The sequence below is a fragment of the Fusarium falciforme genome, chromosome 4, assembly GCF_026873545.1.
Source record: "Fusarium falciforme chromosome 4, complete sequence".
NCBI classification, from domain to species: Eukaryota; Fungi; Ascomycota; class Sordariomycetes; order Hypocreales; family Nectriaceae; genus Fusarium; species Fusarium falciforme.
Window position 1 is genome coordinate 3335262 of NC_070547.1, and position 24409 is coordinate 3359670.

Sequence of the window (24409 nt, forward strand, 5' to 3'; positions counted from 1 at the left end):
TCTCATGAGAAAAAGAAGGGAAGAGAATGATCAGTGAATGTCATCTGACCGCCTCGGGATTCCGTTCCGTGCGGTGTGGTGGTGCTGTGCATGAGAGGAAATGAGACGAGATGAAGAGATGGGACGGACAAGACGAGAAGAAGAAAAGCCAAAGTGGATCACGGGGGAGAGCTGGGCTTGGCCGTTCTTTCCAAACGTTGTCTTTATCACACAACGTGAATATGGGCGTATTCGGGACGGGAGGAACAAGGCGCTCAGATCATGGTTACCTCGTGCCATGATGAGGACAGATTCTTCCAAAACCGAGGTTGAAAGAATACACCATACCAATCGTTCTCTCCTCTGCAGCGCAATCAATGTCTTGATTCTCGCTTCTTTCTTTACACATGCTATCAAAGGCAAAGAAAAAAAAGGCAATGCCAGGGGTGACGTGGTTTTCAGCTGGAGTGAACAACTGTCCCCGCTCGCTACTGCAGCTCCTGGGGGTGTTCCTGCTGCGGTCCCACGCGAGCCCGCCCTGAATTGCCTCAACCCTGCTGAAATCTAGTGGCTGTTTCAGCCGATATGGCTTAGTCCCCTGATTGCGGATGGCCGCTGGGAGGGAAGAGCCACAGCGAACAATGCGCCAGAGTGTCCCTGCAACGCCCCAAGGCCCACTACGGACTTGACGAGTCGTCCGGTACAAGCCACTTCTCAAGCCTCCTCCGCCCATCCCGCGATCCAATGTGGATGGATGGAGATGGGGATGGGTCGTGGTGCAAGGTACAGTACATGTGCATCTCTAGTTGCCTGACAGCGAGCGAGGTTAGCAGGCTCCCAACGGCTCGGTCCAAAGAACTGGCCTTGGCTGGGCAGGGTTGAAGACGGCGCCGCGGCCGCGGCAGCCTCTGAGTGTGATGAAACCTTGGAACTCCCGTAAACAGGCAGGAAGCGTAATACCTACCAACCAAAACAAGTTCTTGGACTTGTTGTTCTCTCTCCTCCATCCAATTCTTCTTCTTGCATCTCTTCGTCTTTTCCCATCTTTTCTCCCTCCCTGCTTCTTGTCTCTACTTCTTCCTCTCGTGTTGCTATTTCAGTTCCTCTCCGTCTTGAACCTTGTCCCACCCACACACACCACCTTTTGCTCCAGTCTTGAGCTCGAGATCCTCTCGTGGTTTCACTTCCAACACGCCTCTTGGTCACTTCTTGTCTCCCTCCCCCCACTCGGATGCTGGTTCATCATCCCTCGAGGGGCGTTCCGTGAATCCCGCATAACCCGAGGTTCCCAATTTATCAAAAAGATTCCAGGGCCCGGCATTCTCGCACGCTTTTCCAGCCCGTTGCTTTACCTTTTGCTGCGCTCCGTGTTTCGCCTGTTCCATCTTGCTTCAAGTTGACCGCTCCCCCTACCCCTTCTCCTTGTTCCATCGACGGCCTAGTTCGTCATGGCCACCATGTTGAACGTCAGCTCTCTTCAGCCGCCTAAAACAGGCACCTCTCGCTGGTCCAAAGCTCTCCCTGATGTCCCAGGTCCTGACGACCCAGCTTTTTACGACGACTACGACTACGACGATCCTTCACCTCGCCTTCCTCCCACCAGCGAGTTTTCTATGCCCCCGCCTAGGTCGACCAGCATGGCCAATGCAAAACCTTTGCCTCGTTCACTGCCGCCTTTGCACCTGCTCGCAGCTGCCGATGCGCCCCCGGCCGGTCCGCCAAAGATGGCTATCCCACGCCGGCCTGTCGGCAAGCAGCCTCCTCTGCAACCACCTCCACCACCTCAGAAGCAGCCCGGGCACCAACAGAAGCAGCAACCTCCACCACCGTCCCCTTCGGAGTCACTGTCGAGCATTTTGTCTGCCTACTCCCGGAGCTCGGGCGAGTCGCTGGTCAGGTCATCCGACGGAGCTAATACCAACAGCGACCATCAAAGTGAGGCAAACCCATCCCCGAGCCGCGAAGCTCCACTTGCCAGCACCAGTACAAAGACCAGCACGCTTATGAGTCCTGCCTCCGCCGAGCAACACCAACATCAACATCAAGACCAGCAACAATATGCTGCACCCAAGCCGCCTGTCAAAGATAGTCGTCCGCCGCCTCTACCTTCCAAGGATACCAAATACCACCTTCCGGCCACCCCTGCTCCGAATCGCCCGCCTAAGCCGGAGTCTAACATCTCACCTATCAAATCATCACCACCCCGAGCTCAGCAGCAGCCTCAACTCTGGCGGCGCCGGTCCAGCAAGGCCGAGCGGAGCCTCGAGCTCCCCGACCTAAAGCTTGTTACCAGCCACGGCTCAACCGCTGCGACAAAGCCCATTATTGCCGTCGCTGCGCCATCTCAGTCGGCCCAACAACAGCTCCCTGAAGGCGTCACCAAAGTCTCCTCACTACCGAGCCAGCAGCTCAGGAGCACAAACAATTCAGCTCTCTCGGGTCAAGATACTCGACAGGCGCCGGCTTCCGAGCAGGCAGCCGAGTCTCCAGTCATGGGCAGCAACAGCTCCAAGCTCAATCGCCTCAAGGACAAGCTTCATCTTCATCGCCGAGGCAAATCGTCGAGTGACACCAGCAAGTCTTCAACCCCACGGCCTGGTGCGCAAAGGCCTCCTACACCTGAATATCAAAAGGAAGACATCAAAACCCCTATTGTTGATTCATTTGTCTCGCCTCTGTCGCCTGCATCGTCCCCAGAGCCTGTCGCAGAAGTATCTCCCGAGCTTCCAAATGACATTCCTCAGCTTCCTCCCCAGCAGCGAGCCAGGGCGCCCTCATCCGCCAGCATTGAGTCCAAGCCCATTACCCGCAAAGCTCTTCCCCCGCCAAAGCTCCCGAGCCCAGTCGAGATCAAACCGCAGCCTGAGCCAAGCGCCAAAGTCGAATCACCGGTGATGGGATCGCTCCCACCGTTGGTCACTGACTTTGCCGGAAATCGAGGATCAGCCGGTAGCGACTCTGCGTCGAACCGTACGCAGCCTCCTGCAGATGTACCCACTCGGTTTCCGCCACGGCACTCGTCTGTGAGGTCTAATGCTCCGCCCCGACAGCTTGCAGTGGATCAAGATCCAAGGCTGGTACAATCTGAATCACAGGGACTTCTCTACAAAGGCCGAGATGGGACCTTGTACCCCGAGATGAAGGTTCTACGAGAACCCGACCCGCAAGCGGCTTACTTCCCCAAACAAGCCGATTTCCCCATAGCCGAGGGAACTGTCATCAAGGCACCGCCGTTGAAGGAATCTCACTTCAACTGTTACCATGGACACAGGACGATGAACCGTCGAACCAACAGGCACTATCCCCTGACATGCCAGGGTTGCGAGAAGTCGGATGTCGAAGATCGATGGACATGCACATTTTGCCATTTACGAATCTGCGAATCTTGCCTCAAGAAACTGAACAGCAATGGAAGAGATCTACGACGATTGACAGACGAGGCGAAGCAAACGTCGTGATCGAATCAAACCAGGCCACAGGCTAAAAATCTCGCGAGATTTGACAATCCTTGAAGCTTTTCCTATCATCACCACACTTGTTCACTATTGTCACTACTACTGATTTCCTTTGTTACGCATAGAAAACGTTCACAGGGTTGGGCTGGGCTGGCTCACGGATCGCATGTATGATATGGGATGGCTACGAAGGGAAAATAGTTGCATGGAAAACATAGACACCCTGGGAGGATGTTATTTGTTGCTACTTTGACGATACCATGTTTTGCGACCACCGGCGCATTTGGCACGCCGGACGATAAGGGGAAGGGCTCACATGGGGCTGCACGAGGAGGACATGTTTTATCTTTGGCTGACCAATGTCACTGGCATGGACGGGATGTCCTCTTCGTGTTCTCTCATGTTATTATTCATTGGTCTGCTAGATCTAGACCGCTTGTGCGGTGCCCTAGAAGGGCGCTACTCCGTTGTTGATCAATAACAAACCCGATTCTCTATCCATCACCTAGCCAAGTTGTATTGTTTGAAGAGACCTCCTGCGCTAGCCGAGACGCTGGCTTCGAATCAGTCACCAGTAGGTCACTACACCCATGTGCTAAGACCTACTATAGTAGCAGTTAAGTGATACAGGTGAGCTATAGGTCCACGTGTCAGGCCTCCCACGGGCATGACAATGTGTGAAATTGACCAGGCACGAGCATCAAGGAATGACCAAAACAGGCTGGCTTATGCAATATCTGACAATGCTATCACCTCATATTCAAGGCGAGGAAATCGCATTACTGACCTTGGCATTGAATATCAATGCATCCAGGTAAAAGCATTCCACAAGCTGTCCCTTAACATCACATCTTTCGAAACAACTTCCTCTCCCTTTGACTCGACGTAGGGCTGATCTCGAATTCCCCAATCCGCCGGTGTGGGGGCTGCGTCTCCGGCTCCACATCCAATCCATCTGCCCCCTGGCACCTGCCAGTCCGGCTGACTTACCGGTAGGCCGAGTAACCCTGGCCTGGCAGCCCCAAATCCTCCTCCGCCTGTCAACAACAACCCATCAAGGAAGAATTGACACATCCATCCGGAAGAGAGGGTCATCATGTCCTCGCTACAACGCTCGCGCTCCCTGCGCAAGCCTACTTCTACGGCTACGAGCACCACTGATGCAGAGCGCCATGGCTCGCCGAGTCGCCTGCCCATCAAGCCTCTTACTAGGAGCGCAACAACGGCCAGCAGTACTACCACCACCACAAGGACATTGAGGAGCGGGTCAACAGGCCTCACGAGGTCAACATCGGTGAGGCAGCCTGTAAAGACAGCGACACATGAGCCTCCAAAGAGGGAGTCGACGAGGTATCCTCCCTCCACAACAGCCACAAGACCTCGACCAGCGGTGAGGCCAACTTCAGCAGATGGCCAGCCTACACAGACAAAGAGGGTTGTTTCGCATGGGCGTGCTAAGAGCACAACTACCGGGCTAAGAAACGCTCCCGTTTTAAGGCCACCCTCGTCAGGTTCGTCGTCCAGCGGTACGACAACGACTACCACCACAGCGACCCGTCCCCTCCGGTCGAGAACCGCAGGCAGCCATGACAAGCCCGCAAATGCTGCCATAGCCCACGCACCTCATCTTCGACCAGCTTTTACGACTCTACAACAACACTACTCGCCAGCCAAGTCCTCCGCGCCGAAACCTCTGACGTCGACCTTCCTCGCTCCACCGTCCCCGTCGAAACTCCCGGCCAACGTTGCCGCCTCTGCCGAGACGAGTCGACTACAGACCGAGCTTCTACAACTCCATCTCTTACACAAGGATGCAACTGCTGTGAACACTGCCTGGCGCGCTAGCGCTGAGCGCAAATTGGGAGAACGATTCTCAAAGCTTGCCGTCGCAAGCAAGCAGGCTGACGATCGCGAGAGGGCCGAGGTTGAAAGAGAAAACGTCTTGGTTCTTCGCAATTGGGCCATTGGCGGCGGCCTGGAGGAGCGCATCCAGACGCTAGATGCAGTGGTCAATGGCGTCTGGACCCTCGGCGAGCCTGGAGGTCGCTATGCGAGGGTCGTCAGACGGTTCGAGCGGTGGGTTGACCGCATGTGCGAGATTGAAGAGGCGCGCCGCGAGGGCGGAGCCCTCTTGCAGGAGAGCGAGGTCCTATTTATCGGCGAGCTGGAGACTGCGTGGAAGGAAGAATACACAGGGCTTGTCCGACGCCTAGAGACATTGGGGAGACAGCTGGAGGAGTTGGGGCACTTTCCTGAGACCGACGACGGAGATAAGACTGCAGAGCGGTCGAGCCTGCAGCGGATGGTGGAAGGTTCGCGTGCCATGGTTGAAGGAATGCTGGCAGAGCTGGCGGTCATGGAAGACATTGAGCGTGACGCGCTCGCCCGAGAGGACGACTGGATCGAGAGGATGAACCGGGAAGAAGATATCGATGATACCCCTAGGGCTGGAGCGATCTGGCGAGTCGTTTAAGACTGGTTCACAGCGGATTCTTATATGGATGGATAATGTTTTTCTTCTCCTTTTCTCTCTTTTTTTTTTTTTTTTTTTCATTACAGGCATAATGGCATGGATGGATGAAGCGCAGCATGGACATGAGAGCGACTCTCGCCCACGAGCATCACAGCAGGCGATTGAACTTTGGTTTTTTCCCAAACGCGATGGAATAGAATAGACTGCTTTTATCATGGGAAGACGAGAGCCTCTCTAGCTAAGGCGATTGGTGAAGATGATGTCGACGAGCAGCAAAAAGGGACACGAAAAAGCAGATCTTCTCCTCCCTTTCCGTCGTGCTCACAAGTGGATCGAATATCGATTAAAAGGGACAAGGGGACAGCTGAAAGCTGTGGCAAAAACGACCAACCTCCCATTCTAGCTTGCAAGTATCGTGTGAGTGTGAGTTTGTGTTTTCATGTGTGACTCGATGTGTTGTGTGTGGTGGTGTGTGTGGTGTCATCATATTTGGCGGCTTCCCTCCGCCTCGCAACGCCCTCTAAATGGTTTCCGCGCAAATGAAAAAAAGAGATGTCATAAGGGGTTGTAATGGCTAAACGGGTGGATGATGAAGTGAAGTGAAGAGCAAAGGGCACATCCTATCTATGTCGAAGGCGTAACGAAGTTTCATAAAACATTGAATTTCCGAAGAGATCGAGCCAGGCAAATGGGCTGTAGAAAGAACACCGCACACCAAAAGGTATGTATGCGCTTACACAGACATGAGTACAGTCTTGGCGCCAGACTGCTCACGAGGTGTGCAGTTTATTCTTGTCGCGGTTCGTCTAGCCACCAAAATGCGCAGTGAATCGTAGCCCGCTTGCCTAGGTAAGGTTGCCAGGGTAGGTCAGGTCGTTGAAGCTCGTCATCAGCTACCCCGCGCCAGTCTCAGATTTTCATGGATGCGAAGCAAGATCCCCTGTCCAGCAGCATTTGCGTGACAATTGAAATGCAACGCGCCGAGTGCGCAGAGCTACCTTGTAGCCGGACTGTAACTGATATCATAGGAAGGCCCTCCGAGGGAAGCTGACGCCCTCGACGGCAGGCTCGTCGACGAACCAGCTGCAGCGCTCGCCGGTGGACTCGTTGACAAGGGTGCAGGGCAGGCCACCGTTGGTATCAAAGATCTGCTTCATGATATCCTTCTTGCCGCCACCCGTGGCAACAAAGGCGACGCGAACAGCGTGGTTGACGACGGGGAGGGTGAGAGTAATGCGCTTCGGGGGAGGCTTGGGGGAGTCGTCGATGGGAGCAACCCAGGCACTGGTCTCGCGAAGCAGAGGGTGGCCGGGGAAGAGAGAGCAGGTGTGGCCGTCGGGGCCGCAGCCGAGGAGGAGGAGGTCGAAGATGGGCAGGCGAACCGAGTCGCGGCTGGCGAAGCTAGCGACGAGGGTCTGCTCGTACTCGTCGGCGAGCTCCTGAAGGTCGTTCAGGTGCTCAGTGTTGATTGTGTGGACAGTGGGCTTCTGACCCTCGGGGATCTTGTCCAGAAGCTCCTTCTTGAGAAGGGCATAGTTGGAATCGTCGTGGTCGAGGGGAACAGCGCGCTCGTCGGCGAAGAAGATCTCCCAGCGAGCGAAATCGACGACGTCGTTGGGGCCTGAGGAGGGGGCGAGGAGGGCCTGGGCGAGGGTCTTTGGGAGGGAACCGCCAGAGACGGCAACCTTGAAGGCGCCGTGACGGGCGATGCCCGCGGCCTGGCTCTGGATGACATATGAGCGAAGAGCCTGGGCGAGGACGTCGACGCTGGGGAAGGCGAAGAGGTTGGGCTGTGTTTTAGCCATGGTGAAGTTGGTGTGTGCGGGCTTTGGAGTAGTGGGGGGTTTGTTTTTTTCGACAAGTGACGACAATGATGAAGAGGGGAGAAAAAAAGTGAAGAAAAGAAGAAGAGAGGAGGAGGAGGGGAGGGGAGGATAGAGATGATGGCCAAGTAGGCAGCTTAGGTAGGCAGCTTAAGGTTCCTTGTGGCTCTGATTGATTTGACGTGAGCAGAGATAAGTCAGGTATTAGACAACCTTAGGCAGGGCAAAGCAAGCAAGGTAGGTAAATTGTCAGGACTTAGGCCGGGCAGAACGTTGTGGATGGGATGAGACGTGATGGGATGGGACAATTTGATGGAGGGGGCGGGGTTGGGCTGGGTTCCAGTTCCAGTTCCAGTCCAGTTCCCGTTGGAAGGTCCCGGTCCCGGCGATTTTTCTGGTACCAGGTACTTGCTCCGTCGTTCGGTGATTGTCGACCCGGGGCTGGGGAAAAGGCGGCCGAAGGAGGACCGGGAAGCAGGCCGACGAAGAAGACGGCCTCACGATGGCTTCTTTGCAAGGGAAAAAGCTGTGAGAGAGGATGGTTTATCCGGGGCAACGGGGGGATTGATATGATGAGGCACAACACAACACAACAATGACAGACAGCCCTGTAGCAGAATGATGAGCGCAGTGGCGTACCACTGTAGCTTTTTTGACTTTTTGGGTTGCTCTAGTCTGGTCCCGTTGTTTGACTTGTCATTCTTGGTTTATTCTCTGGATAATGCAAGGAGAGCCGCCCACCCGCGTGCTACCGGAGCTTGAAGCAAACGCTATCATCAACCATGAGCTTCCGAGTGCATGAGTATGCTCCCTTGCCGAACCGCGAGAGGCTGAGCTATTGGACAACGGGGCCAAGCTTCATGTCTGTCCAGGTCCAGCTTTGATAACACCCCTTGGATCTGATGATCTGATAGGGAGCTGTCGATGCAGTGAGCAAGGGCAGATTAACCTTTCCGTCGGCCTGGCTTGCCGTTCCATTGTTGACGTGCTCTAGATCCCCTGCCTACCTAACCCATCCATTCCTCCGCCGAACCGACATCATCATCATCACGGCGTGGTGACACAACACCAACCCAACCCCTCCACCAGTCGCCATGGCCACATGTCCCGGATCCCTGACTTGATGTAGGGTGGCAGAGCATATCTCGAAGCAACCTAGAAGACCAGGAAGGTAGCCAATGGCTTCGTCCGGCATGATACCGTGCCCTCGATCAGGACGGGAAAAAGACGACATAGGCAGAATATCCCCGACGCATTCTGCGCTTGCAACGTGATAACGAGGGGAACAGGGGAGCTCGGACAACCCCTGCATGCCCCTTCCCAACACTTTGTGGTTGTGGCCTCACCTTTGTCCCCGTCTGCTTCCCTCTCGTCGGCCGCTCGGTGATCTTTGCGACCCCTGGTTGTGTGGGAGGAAGGGGGGGGGAATTCCAACAAGAGGCCACAAGCATGTGCTTGGCGGGGTTCTGCTCCTGAGCCCTCATGACGTATGTGCCTGGCCTATTTTTTTTTTCTTTTAGAGTGCTTCCAAGAGCTGGGACTGGGGCCTGCTAGCTTGGGGTTCCATCGATTGCTCAAAGAGCGCCCGCTGAAGCTTTGTGGATGGATGGATGGATCACGGGGAGCTTACATTCAACTACAAGTATGCTAACAGCTTCACGTAGTATTGTCACCCATCGAGAAGCGAATACCCCAGACTCCAATTTCCGCTGCAGTTGAAAATGTCCTACAGTCGGAGGCAACGGTACGAGTTATGCGAGCGAGCTGGATGGGCTCCATAACGGTGGTCCAGGTTTACCCTGCAAAACGACCGAGAATAACCTCCACCCCATGAGACAAGACAGTCTTTGGCTGACTAAGGACGTTGACCCTAAACACCAGTGATACGGTAGATTAGTGATATTTATAAGGTATTACAAGACAATTAGAAGGGCTTTACGTCTACTTAACTACCTACCTACTTATGTTAGGTTGCTCAGCTGAGGTAAGTTGTCCTTGAGCTCCATGGGAATCAAGTCGATGGAAGTTGCAAAAATCAGCCAAGCGTGCCTGCCCCTCCACATCTTCCCTGCAATACGTACCCCTCCATTTCATGCGTTCCACAATCTTCACAAGGGCCTTGAGGTCGTTGTCTTTATAACCTCCCTTGACCAACCCTGGCCTCCTCTCCTCCTGACAACACTGCTTGCTCCATGAATGCTACTAGACGAGACACTTGCAGCAGCCAGCCTCCGTACAACTGAACACCAAGTCGTGACTCGAGGGTCTCGGAAAGAAAGCAGGTACAGCATCATGACGCACGACACGACGTACGGGCTAGAACGCTCCCGCACCGCTTGGCGCTGGCTTTCTGTGGGGGGTTGATGTTCTCTTGGGATCTGTCTAAGAGACGGTGAGCAGCTGTAGGTGCTTGTCCCTGTGCCAGAGCCTGCGTCTTGTCATGTATGCTGGCTGCGGAATCGACAGATGGATGGCGAACCAACCACGAGGACTGGGACAACGGTCTAGCAACGCAACGGCACGCATGTAAGTGTTGGGCCTGTGCGTTGTTTCTGGACGTTTCGTTTTGTGCGTGCAGAGGCAAGACAGGGAAAAAAAAAAAGAAAAGGCGTTGTTTGTCAGAGCGGATTCTCTTTAGCGCCGGCTCATGCTCATGTTCCCTCGGCTGCCATCAGCGCCCCCGGGCTTGAGCAGTCTGGTTGGTTGGCCTCGTCGACTGGCTGACCTATGAATACGAAATTGTGAGGGTGAGGGTGGTGTGGATGGAGTTTTTAGTTCCACCTGTGGGACGTTTTCAGATGGATGGACCCTGGCGATCAAAAAACCTCACACTTCTCTCGGCTCACCAGGACATGTACAGTACAGTGAGTGCCTGGCAGAGGACAGGAGAGGAGGGTGGGAACCTGAAAGCACTGGCCGTTCTATGCTGAATTTTCTTTCTTCCAGAAACTCGGGGCCAGCACCGTCTTCCGCCCTCTATTCCCGGCCAAGACAGGGTCTGGAGACTCAATAACACCCTCTGTTGCCGGAACCTTCTCTCCGCCGACACCAATTGAATCGTCGCCAACATATCACATCTCCTGGTTGTTTCCCCTCTTCCGCCTTCGGCATTGGGGTTGCTCTAGGGTCTTCAACGGCTCCAACGTCTCTTCCCGCGTCCAATCCTTGTCCTCCTTGCACGGCAACTCCCATCGGTGGCTTTGTTGGACAGAGACAATCCCTGGCTGCCAAAAGCCATACATGAGCCACAGGCTTCCCGTTGCACACTCGCTTGCAGACTGACAACCCACACGACCTCAACTGGCTTGCCACCAGACGCTTTGTTGGCTGCACCGGGCTCAAAGTGGCCGCCCCGGCTTGTCTCCGTCCTGGTTAGACTCGACCAGAACACACACGAAAGCACGCTCAAGGGATGGCAAGGGCTTGTACTAAATAAGTCGTACGCATCGTCAGCAGCTTCGCACCAGGACTGCGCCGGTATTATTGTCACCCCGTCTTGGCCTGCAAGCCCTTTCTTTTCCCTCCGATCCTTGCCTGGCATCCCGGGAGCCGCTATCGTCAGTTGTCGACGGAGCCCTCTGCCCTACGAGTGTCACCGCTACAGATACAGCACTTTACTGTCTGTGCCTACACGCCGGCCCCAACCTTGATCTGTCGGATCCGCAGACCAAGCGAAGCTGTCGCTTAGATCCGTTAGCTCGGCTTTTCACTCTGCTGCCCCTCGTTGCGCTCGCCTCAACTTATACAACAAACCAAACTCGAAAGCAGCTCGCAAGAGAAGAGACAAGACATGGACACGGCGGCTCGGAACGAGAAGCTGTTGGACCGTCGGTCGCAGCTAACCGAAGGGCTCGTCAGCCTGCCCTATGACCTGATCTTGTACCTGGAGCGGGCGGTTGTCCACTCGGATCTAGGATATCCGGACCTGGCTGCCGGCGATGCATATCGCGCCTTGCTTCTTGCCGACGAGGTTCTCAACGAAGGGTTCGAATACCATGACCAGGCTCTAGAGTCTCTGCAGATGCACACTGCAGTCCCCCTCCCTGATGTGCTGGTCCACGGTAACCTCCCAGAGGATGAGCTGCATGACTCCCAGGGAGATTCAGAGGGAGACGACGTGGTTAGGCGCCTGGCCACCTTGGCCTCGGTCCGTGCCTATCAGATCCTGTCTCTCGGTCTTCTTCTTTGCGGATCTCTCAAAAGTGCCGCCAGCTTCTGCCAGCGTGGCCTCCAGCTCTGTCCTTCGAACCGAGAGCTGCTCGATACTAAGAACAACATCAACACGGTAGCTCGCCGGAGACTCCGCCGCGACGATGTCGACATCGACTACCCCAACCTCCCCGACGGCGGTCTCGTTCGCCGTGAGGTGTATCCCTGGAACGACCATGAGCCTGATCGATTCTCGGCCGAGTCGCTTACGGACCTGAATGAGCACTTGAGCCAAATGGCCCCCAAGTGCGCAGTCGAGGTTGCTACCCTGCCCATCTTGCTCGAAGGAGCCAGCAGTACCGACGACTACGAGATTATCCCGACGTGCAAGCAGCTCGGGGTCTTCGCCAAGGAGGACATTGCCCCTGGCGAGGTGGTTCTCAGGGAATATTCCCTCCTAACTGCCAATAACCGCTTGAAAGACTCCATCTGCGACGCCTGCAGCTCCGATTTGCCGCCACTCGGCAGTGAGAATGAACCTGTCAGCTGCGACGAATGTTACGACACTGTCTTTTGCACCCAGTACTGCCACGATCAAGCCATGGAGCGATATCACCCTGCCGTCTGCGAAAAGGACGTTGATGCAATCGCCAAGGACCCTGACGCTTTCGAGGCTGACGAGACCCTGTACCTGCTGCTGCTGTCCCGTGTGCTGGCGATTGCAGCCCACGAGGAGGTTCACCCCCTGGACGTCCGCGAGGTCAAATACATCTGGGGCGACTTTGTGCCAACCAGAACCAACGACATCAACGTCTCGCCAAACGCCGGCCCTCCGCCCGAATGGACCCTTCCGTTCTCGTTCAAGTATAGCATCGAGACACCGCTCCATGTGCTCGAGAAGATGGACATTGATATCTACGCCTCCCTCGCCGAGTATGATCTCTGGGTGCTCAACACCCTGTATGCCAAGTTCCGCGGCACTGCGTCAGCCCGCAAGAACCCCCGGGACGGCCGCCCAGATGTGGCCGCCGTCCACCCTTATTGGTGCCTTGCGAATCACGACTGCGACCCCAACGTCACCTGGGAATGGGGCGGCCGCATGGTGCTCGAGGCCAGGCGAGAACGTGTGCTGGATGGCCGACCGGGGGGCATCAAGCGTGGAGAAGAGATCTTGAACCACTACTGTGACGTAAACTTGCCCGTGCAGCAGCGTCGAGAATGGGCACGAGGCAGCCTGGGCGGCTGGTGCATGTGTAAGCGTTGTCGGGATGAGGCTGCTGCAAGCGATTCGAAGCACGAGGCTTGATATTGGATCCATGATCTGCTCACGAGGTGTATCTTTAGAACTTGGATGGCGTAGAGCCTTTTAGGGAATGGATGGATGGGTTATAGACAAAAGTTATGGGACATTCATTGATTGCTCGGAGCGAAGATGAATACACACGGTATATACACATGTTAATGAGATTTCTTGACCCCGATCACGGAATACTGATGGCTAAGTCAACTCTCACCCTGGGGAATGAACCATCGCCCGTCGTGGCATCTATTCGAGACTATGACAAGTGATCCAGACGTGGCCAATTACTACTAAACTACGGTAGAACACCAGTATCACCAAGCTTGCCCCTTTTCGACCCATGCATGTCACCAGCGTTTCCCCCCTTTTCCCGATAATGAGGCCTTACCTTGGCTGTTCGGGCAGTGGCCGCGGTCCTACGATCTGCCTCCGTCCAGCTCCGATACCTAGTGATCCGTTATTTTGGCTATCACCGCCAGTGTAGCCGGCCCATTGTCCAACATCCCATCTGCCGCCAATGCCTCCACCAATACCATCTACACCCTCACCGGAGCGCACTGCTGCGGCCGTTTCCTTCTGAGCCTCCTCCCACTCGCGCTGTCGTTGGCGCTCCATCTCCATCTCGCGTTCCAGGAGGGACTTGGACGCCCATCCGCCAGCCTTGGTCTTGGCCTGGCTCTGCACGCGGCGCTGGTCCTCGCCGTCGTGCTCAGCTGTGGCACCGAGTTCGCGCGAGTAGGTTGTCTGAGGAGCGGCAGGCACCGGAGCAGGGTTGCTCGCGAGGAAGCGGTCGGTACGGGTCGGGGCGGCGGGAGCAGGCTTGGCAGCGTACGCCGTGGGGTCCGGAAGGGGACGGCCGCCGGTATTTTGTGGCTTGACCTTGGGTGCCGAAGTCGGGTCCGGGAGCGGACGAGGAGACCTCGGCGGCAGGATGGGAACGTCGACTTCTTGCACAGGTTCCCTCTTATGCGGAGATCGGGTGCGCAGAACCTCTCGTTCATCTCTTGACCACGAATCCGACCGTGTCGGCGGGCTGGAGAGGAGGGGCTTCTTCGCCTTGGGCTTGGGTCCGCCTCCTAGGCGCTCCGCTCTCTCCTGGCGTTCTCGCTCGTACTCGGCCTCGCGTTGCCTGGCAAGCTCCAACTCCTTCTCCAGCTGCTTGACGCGGCTTCGGTAGTCGTCTTCTGAGGCGCCGTCCTGCTGCGACGCCGCCTCCTCCGCTCGGTACTGGCTGAGGAACTGACCCTTGAGTTTGGCATCGCTTCGGCTCCTTGCGGCCTTGCGCTCCTCATTGAGCCGGGCTTCAGCGTCCTCTTCCTCTTGACGCCTCTTCTCCTCTGTCAGCTTCCACTGGCGTTCCTCCTCCTCCCATCGTCGCTTCTCCTCATCGACTGCTTGGCGCTCCCTCTCGCGCAGATTCTCCTCCTCCTGCTCCCATCGGAGCTCTTCCTGGATCCGCGCACGCTCCTCTTCTTCAACCTGTCGTCGCTCCTCCTCCTCGGCCTCCAGGCGAAGGCGCTCTTCTTCTTCCTTTCTACGGCGCTCTTTATCGGCGAGGCTTGGCACACGGGGACCAGCACTAGTGATCTGCCTCCGTCCGCCAAACGAGATGCCAAGGTTACCCTGACTAGCACCCCCTAAGTAGCCGTACTGAGCAATATTCCAAGCCGGCGCGGTAGTGCCCTCATGCTCCTTCTTGCTCCAGCTGCTAATGGGGCCGGGAGATCCGGGGCTCTTGGTAGGGCTTTTGGTAGGGCTCCACCGGCCGGAGCCCGAGTCGCCGGTCCGATGTGGCATGGCGGCAGAGCGGCCGAACGCCGGTGATGGGTTGCTGGTGAAAGATGCGCCTCGATCGCGGGTTCCGGTGGGGGTCCTCGAGCCTGTCCCCTGGGGTGTCACAGCATCAGGTCGCGACTTGGGTCCGATGGCTGTGGGGAAGTTCTGGGGGCTCGCAGCGTGGGCGGCTCTGCTGAATGCCCCGATGCACTGGAGAACCTGGGCAGGGTCCTTTTGCTCGTACAGGTCGACGGTGAGGAAGGTATCGTGTTGGTGGAGGTTCAGGGGCGGGGACTGGCAGGCGCGGAGGAAGAGGGAGATGTTTTCCATCTGTACAAAGGGCATTGCCGATCGCTTGAACCTGAGGCCAGGAGGTGGGAGAGCGAGGTTGGCTAGTCTGCAGAGTCGTGTAAGTGCCGCATTCACGATGGCCCATGTGGCAAGGGGACGTACCTGCACAGAGCGACACCATCTTTGAGGCCCTCGAGAAGGTCTGAAGAGGGCAAGTTCTCGCCGAGGATATCTTCGATCCACGTACGGGCTTCGTTTGCTGCGGCAGGGGTGTACTTTTCCAGGCGCATCTTGCGCAGGTCTTTGTCGAGGGACGTCACGGACGCCATGTTGAGATTGAGAGGTCGATGATGGACGTTGGAGCGAGTGTTTGAGTATGTGACACTTTTAATCGGGTTCGAGAGAGGGCCACGCAATGCTGTGCGGCTGTAAATGTAGCGGCGCGCAAACGAGTCTTGGGGTTACGCAGCGTCTTTTGGATTGGATTGAGGGGGGTGACGGATGGATGGGATGGGATGGGTATCGGGGGTATCGAATAGCAATAAACAAGCAAAGGCTGCCTGGTTCAGTCTGTCTATCAGAGAGTTGATGGAGGAGAGAGAAAAGAAGAGAAAGAAGGGATCATCCCGGAGATCCGAAGTGAAGTGCAGGTTGAAAGAAGGGTTGGTTCGTCCGGTAAGTAAGTAGCTTAGGTAGGCGAAGGCAGCCAGATTAGGTGGGTTGGGTACAATTGATCCCCACGTACGCACGCCTGCGTCATTGCTTAGGCCGTCGCGGGGTGGCTGGTGCGCATAAAAAGTGTGGCTGGTGGAGGGTTGCCATCATCATGCTGCTTAGGTTAGGATGGTCGGTGATTTGACTGCCCGGTTGTTTCATGCCCCTCCCCCCCGAAATTCTCCTTCCTTCGAAACATATGCAAGCATCTTGACAGCCCAGCTCTGACAAGACCTTGCAATGGCCCCCAACCAGATTGGCCCCGTTGCTAGGGTCTGGTACAGGTGGAAGGCCCTCCGTCTGCCATGGCGCAAACGCTTCCTCATGGGTAAGTTCCTCCATTCATGCCACCCTCTCGGCCTCGACTTACACACCCCACCCGCAGGCTATGACCTCCAGGGCAACACATACTGGGAGTTCCGGCTCACGCGCGGCCTCGAGGGCAACGAGCGATGGCGTCGCATCGTCAATTACCCACGGTCGACACACTACTCTTCCGTGAAGGTCAGTCCGCAGTGGCACCAGTGGCTGCGGCACACCCGGCAGGATCCCCCGACACTCGAGGAGCAAGAGGGCGACGTGGCGCGCCAGGTGAGGATGAAGAAGCTCGCCGCCGAGGCCGACGCCCGGTGGGAGGCCAAGCCCCGTGTCATGGAGGCCCCCGAGGCTGCTCCCGCGCCGTTGCTGTCGTCGGCGCAGGCTGGTGGTAGTCCGCCACAGCAGGACGTTGGACGGGAACGGCAGTCCCCCGCAGACGCAAAGGAGGTTGAGGAAGAGGTTGAAAAGAGCGATGATCCATGGGCAAAGGCAAAGGCTAGGGGGCCTGGCGAGAGCTGGCAACCTACAGCCTGGAACCCTACGGCGACAAGGAAACGATGAGATGTCAACCCGAGAGATTGTAACAACAATGTACAAAAGCTATCCATTCCGATTTGGGCCCAAAGCGATATTCAGAGGATATCATCATTCATTACAACATAATGTCTATCTATGTACAGGGGTAGTCTAAGTTTGTACAATATCAAGTCACCAACAAGTGTCACCATCAAAATACCCAACCAACCCATCATGACCATCAACCAGCCCGAATTCATGACTCCGCTTCCACTTCCGCTTCCTGAATAGCCTTTAACGTCTCGAGAAGAATCCCGAGCCTTGTCCCAGAGTTCGCCAGGACGTCCTGCGCCATGGCATCGCCTGCATCCCCCTTCATCTTGCCTGTCCGCCGCTTCTTTGCCTTGGTCTCTCTAGCCTTGATGCCCTTCTCAACAGCTGCTTCGAATTCTTCTGAATACACCATCATGTCAAACGTCCATAGAAGCTGGATGGCACTCTCGACCACCAGTGACAGCTTGGCATTGTCCTCCAGCGCCACGGTATTTGCCGGGTGCAAGACATAACAGTGTTCTAACATGGGCATGGTCAAACTCCCCTGGGCGTCGCCTTCAGGGTCCACTCTAGAAGGATTCTTGTATGATGAAGGTAATAGTAGGTCGAAAAGTTCTTTGTTGATCGTCACAAGGGCTTCGGGTAATAAGATGTTGGGTCGTTGTGAAAGAAAAAGAGAGAATGTCGGTAATGGTAGGAGTTTGAGGGCAGCCGTGTACTCCTCATAAAGACGATTAAGCTCGGATCGCTTCCGTAGTGACCATGTCACAGCCGATAAGAGCTTGAAAATGCGCAGTCGTATGCTTATTGATTCCACCATGCCAGGTGAATGGATCCCGGCATCCCCGAGTTTGCGTGTGTCCTTGGGTTTTTGAGGCGTGGGAGGTTCTGAGACACCTGACGACATGGATTCATCCTCGAAATAGTCGCCGAACTTATCGTTTTCTAGATCGAGCACTTGTTCTCGTTTTCGCTTCTTGGATTGTTTTCGTGGGCCCCGGGGTTCCTTGTCAAAGACCTCGCGGTAGGCCGAGGATGATAACTCGCCTCCATCGGCGAATAGAGCTTTGATGAACCCCTTGGCGCCATTTTGTCGTCCGTTCTGTTGATCCATATATATGGCCATGATGGATTCCTCCCTTGATGTCAGGATCGGTTCGCTCTCGGGGCCGTTGGCCTGCTGTGCCGCCTTGTCGCGCCGTTCACGCTCGTTCCAGTCGGCTTCGAGTACGTCCATCATGAATTCCAGCCAGACTTTCCAGTAGCGCCACCGGTTGGGGTACATTGTGCTGCAGTTAAAGGCCCAGCCGACAGTAGACCAAAAGTCCTGGCCACGGTTCCATACACTGCCGTCATTGGCGATCTTGCCCCGGAGGCGCTCATCGTCGCCGCTCAATTCGGCGTCGGAAACATCACTATCGTTTGCTGACGCAATTCGTTCCCGTCTGCGACCTGATCGAGGGACTGAGTAGAACTGAAAGGCGGTTCTGAAGTCGGCATTGACGGGGCCGACAATGGCGAGAATATTGCGTAAATAGTCGAGCGCTTGGGAGGATACGTCGAGATGTTCCTTTTTCTCGGCGCGAGTCGTGTGAAGGGGGTGAATGATGAGTGTGCTCAGCAAGGCGAGATGGCTTGGGGGAGGAATCGGGACACCCTTTCTGTTGGTGGAAGTGCGCTTGGATGCGCCAGCACCGGCGATGCTGTTGAGGAGATTAATGGCCGAGGCATCTCCATGAGAGTCAGCAGAACGACCAACACACAAACGAGGATCAAACCATACATAGCTGCTCTTCAAGAAAAATATGGCAGTGAGCCTTCAGCTCGCGGGGTAGCTGGCGCGCATCGCGATAGGGACAAGGATTCTCCTGGACGGGACTGCTGGCGGCGGTAGACTTGTCGACTATGGAGTCGTGCGCAGTAACAAAGGATGCCGGCGAGGACAGGCAGGAAGAGGGCGACGCCGATGCCATGTCGCGCTCGGAGTGGAAGACATTCAGGAGAGTTGAAGCTGACGTAGGTTGGGTTGGGCTGGTGTTTGGTGAAGAGGCAAAAGGCAAGGGAACGTATCGCTTTACGCGGGTTGGGACCTGGAGAATCGCGAGAAGCGCGCGCTACGAGGCGCTATCAGAGGGAACCTTGAAAGGCAGGAGGGGTTGTACCTGAGCTCCAAGCCACACTCAAAGCTTTGTCACTTTCGCACTGGGCCTAATACCTAGCAAAGATGACGGACAGACCACTGACGCCATTGAATGGAGCGCTATGCAGCTATACCCCACGCAGGAATGGTGAAATAAACCTTGACGCAGGCAAACGCACAGAAAAAAAAACAGAGAAACTGGCAAAAATTGATGATGAGAGTGGGATTCGAACCCACGCCTATTTCTAGACTGCGAATCGTTGCTAGTTCTTGTGGAACCTGAACACAGCGCCTTAGACCGCTCGGCCATCTCACCTTGTTTGTTGGAGATTCGACTCCCATACTGGCCCCTTAGGGAAAGGCCCACGGTGCCTTCCATCCCATCCTCCATCACAACACCCTTCCAACCTTCGGGCCAAGGTCGCCATTCATAAGCTTGGTTAATCACTTACACTCCTAAGCAACGGAAGGGTTGAGATCTAGCACAGAGTTTGTTAAGAAAACAGATTTACTACAAGAATGGATTTGTAAATATGTAGGTAACTAGGTACGCCTATCTGTTTGGGTGGATATCATCCTCAGGTACCTAATTCAAGGTAGTCCATCAAGATAGATAGAATGATTATGATTCCTGTCCCGCATGCGGAGCATCGCTTCTCTCTCTTCGTTCTACCGCGTAAAACCAAACAAGAAGGTGTGTTGGCTCTGCCACTTCACTCGGCTGATGGGCTCTTTGGGTAGCCAGTGCCCACCAAACTTGAGACATGCGGCATGGCTGAGCAAAAAGAGCTCCTCGGCTCTCGTCGCCAGATGGCACATTGTTTCTCCATGTATCGACCCAGGCGAAACTGGTATATATATAATCTGAATGAAGACATTGGACTTGGTGTCTTCAGGCTCGTGGAAGGGAACGCCCCAGTCCGAGCCAGTCTTTTCTTGTTGGCAAGGCGAGAAAGACCGGGGAAGGCTGTATATAGTATCTAGTGCGTGGACCTATCTCTTTCAAGCGGATAATGCTGGTTCACTCCTCGATGCTCACGACGAAGCGAGAAATCGGCGTTTGCTCAGGTTCCAGGAGAATTCGTTGAACTTGAATCCAGCCACTACCAACCGACCACTTTGGTTGTTCTCGGTAAAGGGGTAAGAGCCTTTAACACGCCGCCTAACCTGTGAAGCTGAAGAGGTACGTAAATGTAGGCTTTGACGATCTCCAGTACAAGCTCTTGATATTCACGAGCAATCTGTTCAAGAGTATAAACTCGTGAATGGTGAGTTCTTGACCGATGTGGGCGCGGCTCTGCCCCTTCGTAAGAGATGTTGATGATTATATATAGAACCTGTATTGTCAAGTCAGCCAGAGATCGCCTCATCGATCGTGCCAACCAACTTACTTTGACGGTTTCCTTGGTCTGTGAGAAACCCCCAAGAAGCATATGCTGTGGTGGTCACCAGATGTTTGAGGCTCTCGGTCTGCACCATTGGAAAAATATATAGTTCAGACTACAGTAACAGAGGAGAAGATATTCCAGAGTGCTGGCATATTGCTGGAAAAACTCCCTCGCTCTCATCATTCTCGTGGGAGCGAGCTCTATCTCGATGACGAGACGAGAGGAACACGGCAACTACCGCGCAGCTGGGCAGGCCAGTTGAAAGCCGGATAAGGAAGATCCAGGGTATTGTTCTTACTTGGAGAAGCGCTCCTATGCTCATAACCCGGATTCCCAGCAGGTTTCCGTTGTCGACACTCCTCGTCAACGGATATGAATATACCATCTAGGTACAGTATATATATTAAGATGAGTGATAAACTCACGAAAGACATTCAAGGCTTGTGAGGGGATTATATAGGGCAATGCGAATTAGTTTGCTCTGAACGTGCTTGTCTGCGAGTATCCTTGTCCTCCCGCATTTTGCCCACTACGAGCCTTCAAATCTTTCTCCTACCACGTTCGATTTTTGGTAACAAAGATCCTCTCAAAGAGCCTCCCAGATTCCATAGCAATCTAGAGGGTGTCACGTCCATGCATTCAATGCTGTTTCCACGGGTAGACAGGTAAACGACACCGTACCTACGCGTATACCCATGCAAACAAACACCGACCATCAATTCTCTGGAAGCAGTGAAAGCCCAACTTGGCAAACACAGTCCAATTGGTCAAATATCACTCATCACTTGCGTCACCATTAGAGATGTACGAGAAGATACTGACTGCTGCTTTGTCTTAACGGTTGGCCAAAGCTGTCTGGGATGATGAACATGTAAAACTCGCCAGATTGCTGACAATTGTGACTTGGGTTTTATCACCGACCGTGGGGCATTTTCTTAGAATAAAATAATGCTGACAATCTCGCAGGTTCCATGTTGCTCGACGTGGGCAAAGCCATCAGCCTATAACAGATTCGGACTTGATACGATGTCTCTCTTGTGTAAACAAGAGGGATCACAGATCATCACAATAAACATACGCCAAGTAGAAGTCTAACAGTTCATTCATATTCGTTGGTATCATACTTTTGCAGACGCATCTAATACTCTATCATCCAGAACCCATCATTAACACCAAAAAGCAACGTTGCATTTTCTCCCATCTAGACATCCGACTCGGGGCCAGACTTCTCCTTGTCTCCCTCCTGAGTACCCTGATCAAGCTCATGCTCTGTCTCAAACTTTCGATCCAGGCTCTTGGCCTTGACGCAGAGCACAGACACCACGAGGGCCACGCAGGCCAGAAGAGTCAGGACCAGCCAGACGGTGCGCAGACCCTTGATGTACCCATCGACGATGGTCTCCTTCATCAGCTTCATACTATCAGGAGCCTTCTTGATGATTTGTACCAGAGCTGAAGCGTCCTTGGCCCACTCGGCAGCCTTGGGAGCAAATTGCTCGCTCTTCTCGATCTGCTTTTGGAACTCGTTCTGGAATGTCACTCCGCCGACAGCAACGCCAATCCCCTGACCAAGAGATCGGCAGAATGCGTAGAAGCTCGCAGCAAAGGGAAGATCCGCATTAGAGGCACCAGCCTGGGCTGCAAAAGCTTGGGCAGAGTAGAGAATGCCCAGGCCGAGACCTCCAGTGAGATAGATGAGCACCCACTTCCAAGTCTCAGTGTCCTTCTCAAGAAGCATCATCAAGCCCATTCCCAGAGGCACGAGGGCCCATCCCAGCCAGATGAACGGTCGGTAAGCACCGGTCTTGGCAATCAAAAGTCCAACGACGACAGCAGCGGGGGCAACAGTGCCCGTAAAGGGCAAAACTGCAACACCGGCATCGATGGGCGAAGATCCTCTGACCTCGTGGTATAGGGGTACATAGTACAGCAGGCACCAGACCAGGATTCCGTGGATGACGGTGGCAAAGTAAGCCGAGAGCGACGTGAGGGATGTAAAGAGGCTCGGTCGAAGGAGGGGATCGCATGTCGAGTGTTTGGCCGAGAACTTGATGTGGCAGCCAAATCCGATGAGGCCAAGGATGCCGACGACGAGGGGGACGACAGTTCGGGGGTTGCTCCAGTCATACATGATGCCACCTAGGATATTCAGTTAGCAACAGCCACAAAATAGAAGCCAAGATTACTTACCCCAGCTCAGGGGAATAAGGAAGCTCGTCAGCGCTCCAACGAAAATGACAGTTCCGATCCAGTCAAACTCCTTCAGCTTGGTGTTGACGGTTGCATCCTCCTTTCTCTTGATCTTCATAGTCACAGGGATGGCAACATAAGCCACGGCGCAGAAAGGCAGGTTCAGCCAGAACAGCCAAGGCCACGAAACTTCGACGAGGGCACCGCCCACTACAGGACCCAGGATGCTTCCGATGGCCCAGTTGAGCGAGATGAGGCCGAACCACTTGCCTCGCTCGCGGAGACTGACAAGATCTGTTGCAATGACATATGTGAGAGCCAGGATACCACCAGAGCCTAGACCCTGAAGCGTACGGCCACCAAGGAGAACGGCGATGTTCTTGGCGAGGGCGGCCATGATGCTGCCACCCGCAAAGACGGTCAGGGAGCCAAGAAGGGCTGGTCGACGGCCGAAGATGTGGGATAGGGAGGCGACGGGGGGCTGGATGACTGTCGAGGCGAGGAGGAAACTAGTACCACACCAGAAGGCCTCGATGGCTGAGGCTCCAATGTCTTCTGCGATGGTCTATCAAGGTCAGTGAGTCAAGTGGTGATATCAATCGTCCAGACTCGAAGCTTACCGGCAACGCAACGCAGATAATAGTCGAGTCAAGGGCAATGATGAAAGTGACAAGACACAAAGTGCCAAAGGCACCATAGAAACGCCATCCCCTGGATGCTGTAGGCATGTTGACGTTCTCGACCTCCTTGAGCTGGACAGAAGGGGCGTTGGATGAGGATGAAGGGTCCCAAATAACTCCTTGGCTGGAAGACTGCGAGCTCTGAGGTGTATGTCCCGGGACGTTCAGCGAGCTAACGGCAGGCAGAGAGTCCAGCCTGGGAGCCTCGGGCCGCTGAGGTTTCTCGGTTTCGTTACTCATGGTCTTTTTCGATACACAAACAGGTCAAGCCGGTCCTAATGTGCTGGTGACACAGGGGGAAAGACAAGCGAAGTGAAGACTGCTCTGGGTATCCTCAACCGAAGAGAACAGCAGAAAGCCCGTTCTTTAAGAATAGCCTCAGAGGATGAGGAAACCCACCAAGAGAGAGGAAGCCAACGCAACGCACGTCGATGGCCTCGCTCAGCCAGCCTCTGAGCGGCCCATGGCCCCCAAATTAGATCTGCAAAATAAACCAGCAGGTCCTAGACCATCTCTCGAACCTTGTAGTCGAGATGAGCCTAGCCAGAGTACAACGGGCATGCAGAGTACAGCCCTGCCTCGATTGAAGGGGCGTCGACAGATCCACAAGCAAGGTGAGTTAGCCAAAACAAAACCTCCGCTTTCTCACTTCTCCAGCTTCCATTGTCCCAGAAACTAGCGATTTCCAAGCGCCGTACCAAGCATGCAGAGTCCCGGACCAGGGTGCTTGAGCCTCAGACTTCTGTGGCGGCCGCCCACCAAGGAAACCTTGGAGGGGTTACTAGGAACCACGATGCTGGGGATCTCTGACGCGGGTGAGACTACGTGGGCGGCGCAAAAGTAGGCTTGGTGATGTTTGAAAACATGACATAAAAGGGTAAGCAATGGGCCCATAGATGATCAACGTGATCTACCCTTCGGTCAGGATACCTGATAAAGCCCGTCAGTGATGGAAAATCTTGCCATCATGATCAACGGTCAAGGGAGTCAGCCCTACAGCGTCAGATTTGTCGGGTCCCTGACCCCTGCTGTTCCGTAATCTCAGCCACTGGGTTCTGCATCTCGGCGAGGCCGTTTTCCAACGACGGCCGATCCCCGTTTTGTGCAGGTTGGGTTGGTTTGATCCCGATCCGCCAGCCACAAGCGATGGAGGCTGTGGGAAG

The 24409-nt window shown here is 54.9% G+C and overlaps 7 protein-coding genes and 1 pseudogene across 8 annotated transcripts, besides 1 other annotated feature; 4 read left to right on the forward strand and 4 right to left on the reverse strand.

The window, feature by feature from the left end:
• Positions 1–1427: 1427 nt before the first annotated feature.
• NCS54_00575100 (Hypothetical protein) lies at positions 1428–3437 on the forward strand (the record flags this gene model as incomplete). Its single annotated transcript, XM_053151239.1, has 1 exon — positions 1428–3437. One exon carries the CDS (start codon positions 1428–1430, stop codon positions 3435–3437), a length of 2010 nt encoding a protein of 669 aa, XP_053007214.1.
• Positions 3438–4530: 1093 nt separating this feature from the next.
• Positions 4531–5907, forward strand: NCS54_00575200 (Hypothetical protein; the record flags this gene model as incomplete). Its single annotated transcript, XM_053151240.1, has 1 exon — positions 4531–5907. The coding sequence occupies one exon, from the start codon at positions 4531–4533 to the stop codon at positions 5905–5907; it is 1377 nt and encodes a 458-aa protein (XP_053007215.1).
• Positions 5908–6929: 1022 nt separating this feature from the next.
• On the reverse strand, positions 6930–7712 carry NCS54_00575300 (6-phosphogluconolactonase; the record flags this gene model as incomplete). The annotated part of the gene is made up of 1 exon (XM_053151241.1): positions 6930–7712. The coding sequence occupies one exon, from the start codon at positions 7710–7712 to the stop codon at positions 6930–6932; it is 783 nt and encodes a 260-aa protein (XP_053007216.1).
• A 3808-nt stretch (positions 7713–11520) lies between these two features.
• NCS54_00575400 (MYND-type zinc finger protein samB) lies at positions 11521–13185 on the forward strand (the record flags this gene model as incomplete). The annotated part of the gene is made up of 1 exon (XM_053151242.1): positions 11521–13185. One exon carries the CDS (start codon positions 11521–11523, stop codon positions 13183–13185), a length of 1665 nt encoding a protein of 554 aa, XP_053007217.1.
• A 378-nt stretch (positions 13186–13563) lies between these two features.
• Positions 13564–15575, reverse strand: NCS54_00575500 (Calponin-homology (CH) domain-containing protein; the record flags this gene model as incomplete). The annotated part of the gene is made up of 2 exons (XM_053151243.1): positions 13564–15352; positions 15409–15575. The coding sequence occupies 2 exons, from the start codon at positions 15573–15575 to the stop codon at positions 13564–13566; spliced, it is 1956 nt and encodes a 651-aa protein (XP_053007218.1).
• A 625-nt stretch (positions 15576–16200) lies between these two features.
• Positions 16201–16839, forward strand: NCS54_00575600 (NADH dehydrogenase [ubiquinone] 1 alpha subcomplex subunit; the record flags this gene model as incomplete). The annotated part of the gene is made up of 2 exons (XM_053151244.1): positions 16201–16288; positions 16346–16839. The coding sequence occupies 2 exons, from the start codon at positions 16201–16203 to the stop codon at positions 16837–16839; spliced, it is 582 nt and encodes a 193-aa protein (XP_053007219.1).
• Positions 16840–17050: 211 nt separating this feature from the next.
• Positions 17051–18962, reverse strand: NCS54_00575700 (annotated as a pseudogene). The gene is made up of 2 exons: positions 18632–18962; positions 17051–18579 (listed from the first exon to the last, which is right to left on the reverse strand).
• Positions 17051–18962: a sequence feature.
• Positions 18963–21577: 2615 nt separating this feature from the next.
• Positions 21578–23486, reverse strand: NCS54_00575800 (Hypothetical protein; the record flags this gene model as incomplete). Its single annotated transcript, XM_053151245.1, has 3 exons — positions 21578–22515; positions 22567–23131; positions 23187–23486. 3 exons carry the CDS (start codon positions 23484–23486, stop codon positions 21578–21580), a joined length of 1803 nt encoding a protein of 600 aa, XP_053007220.1.
• Between the last annotated feature and the right edge of the window lie 923 nt (positions 23487–24409).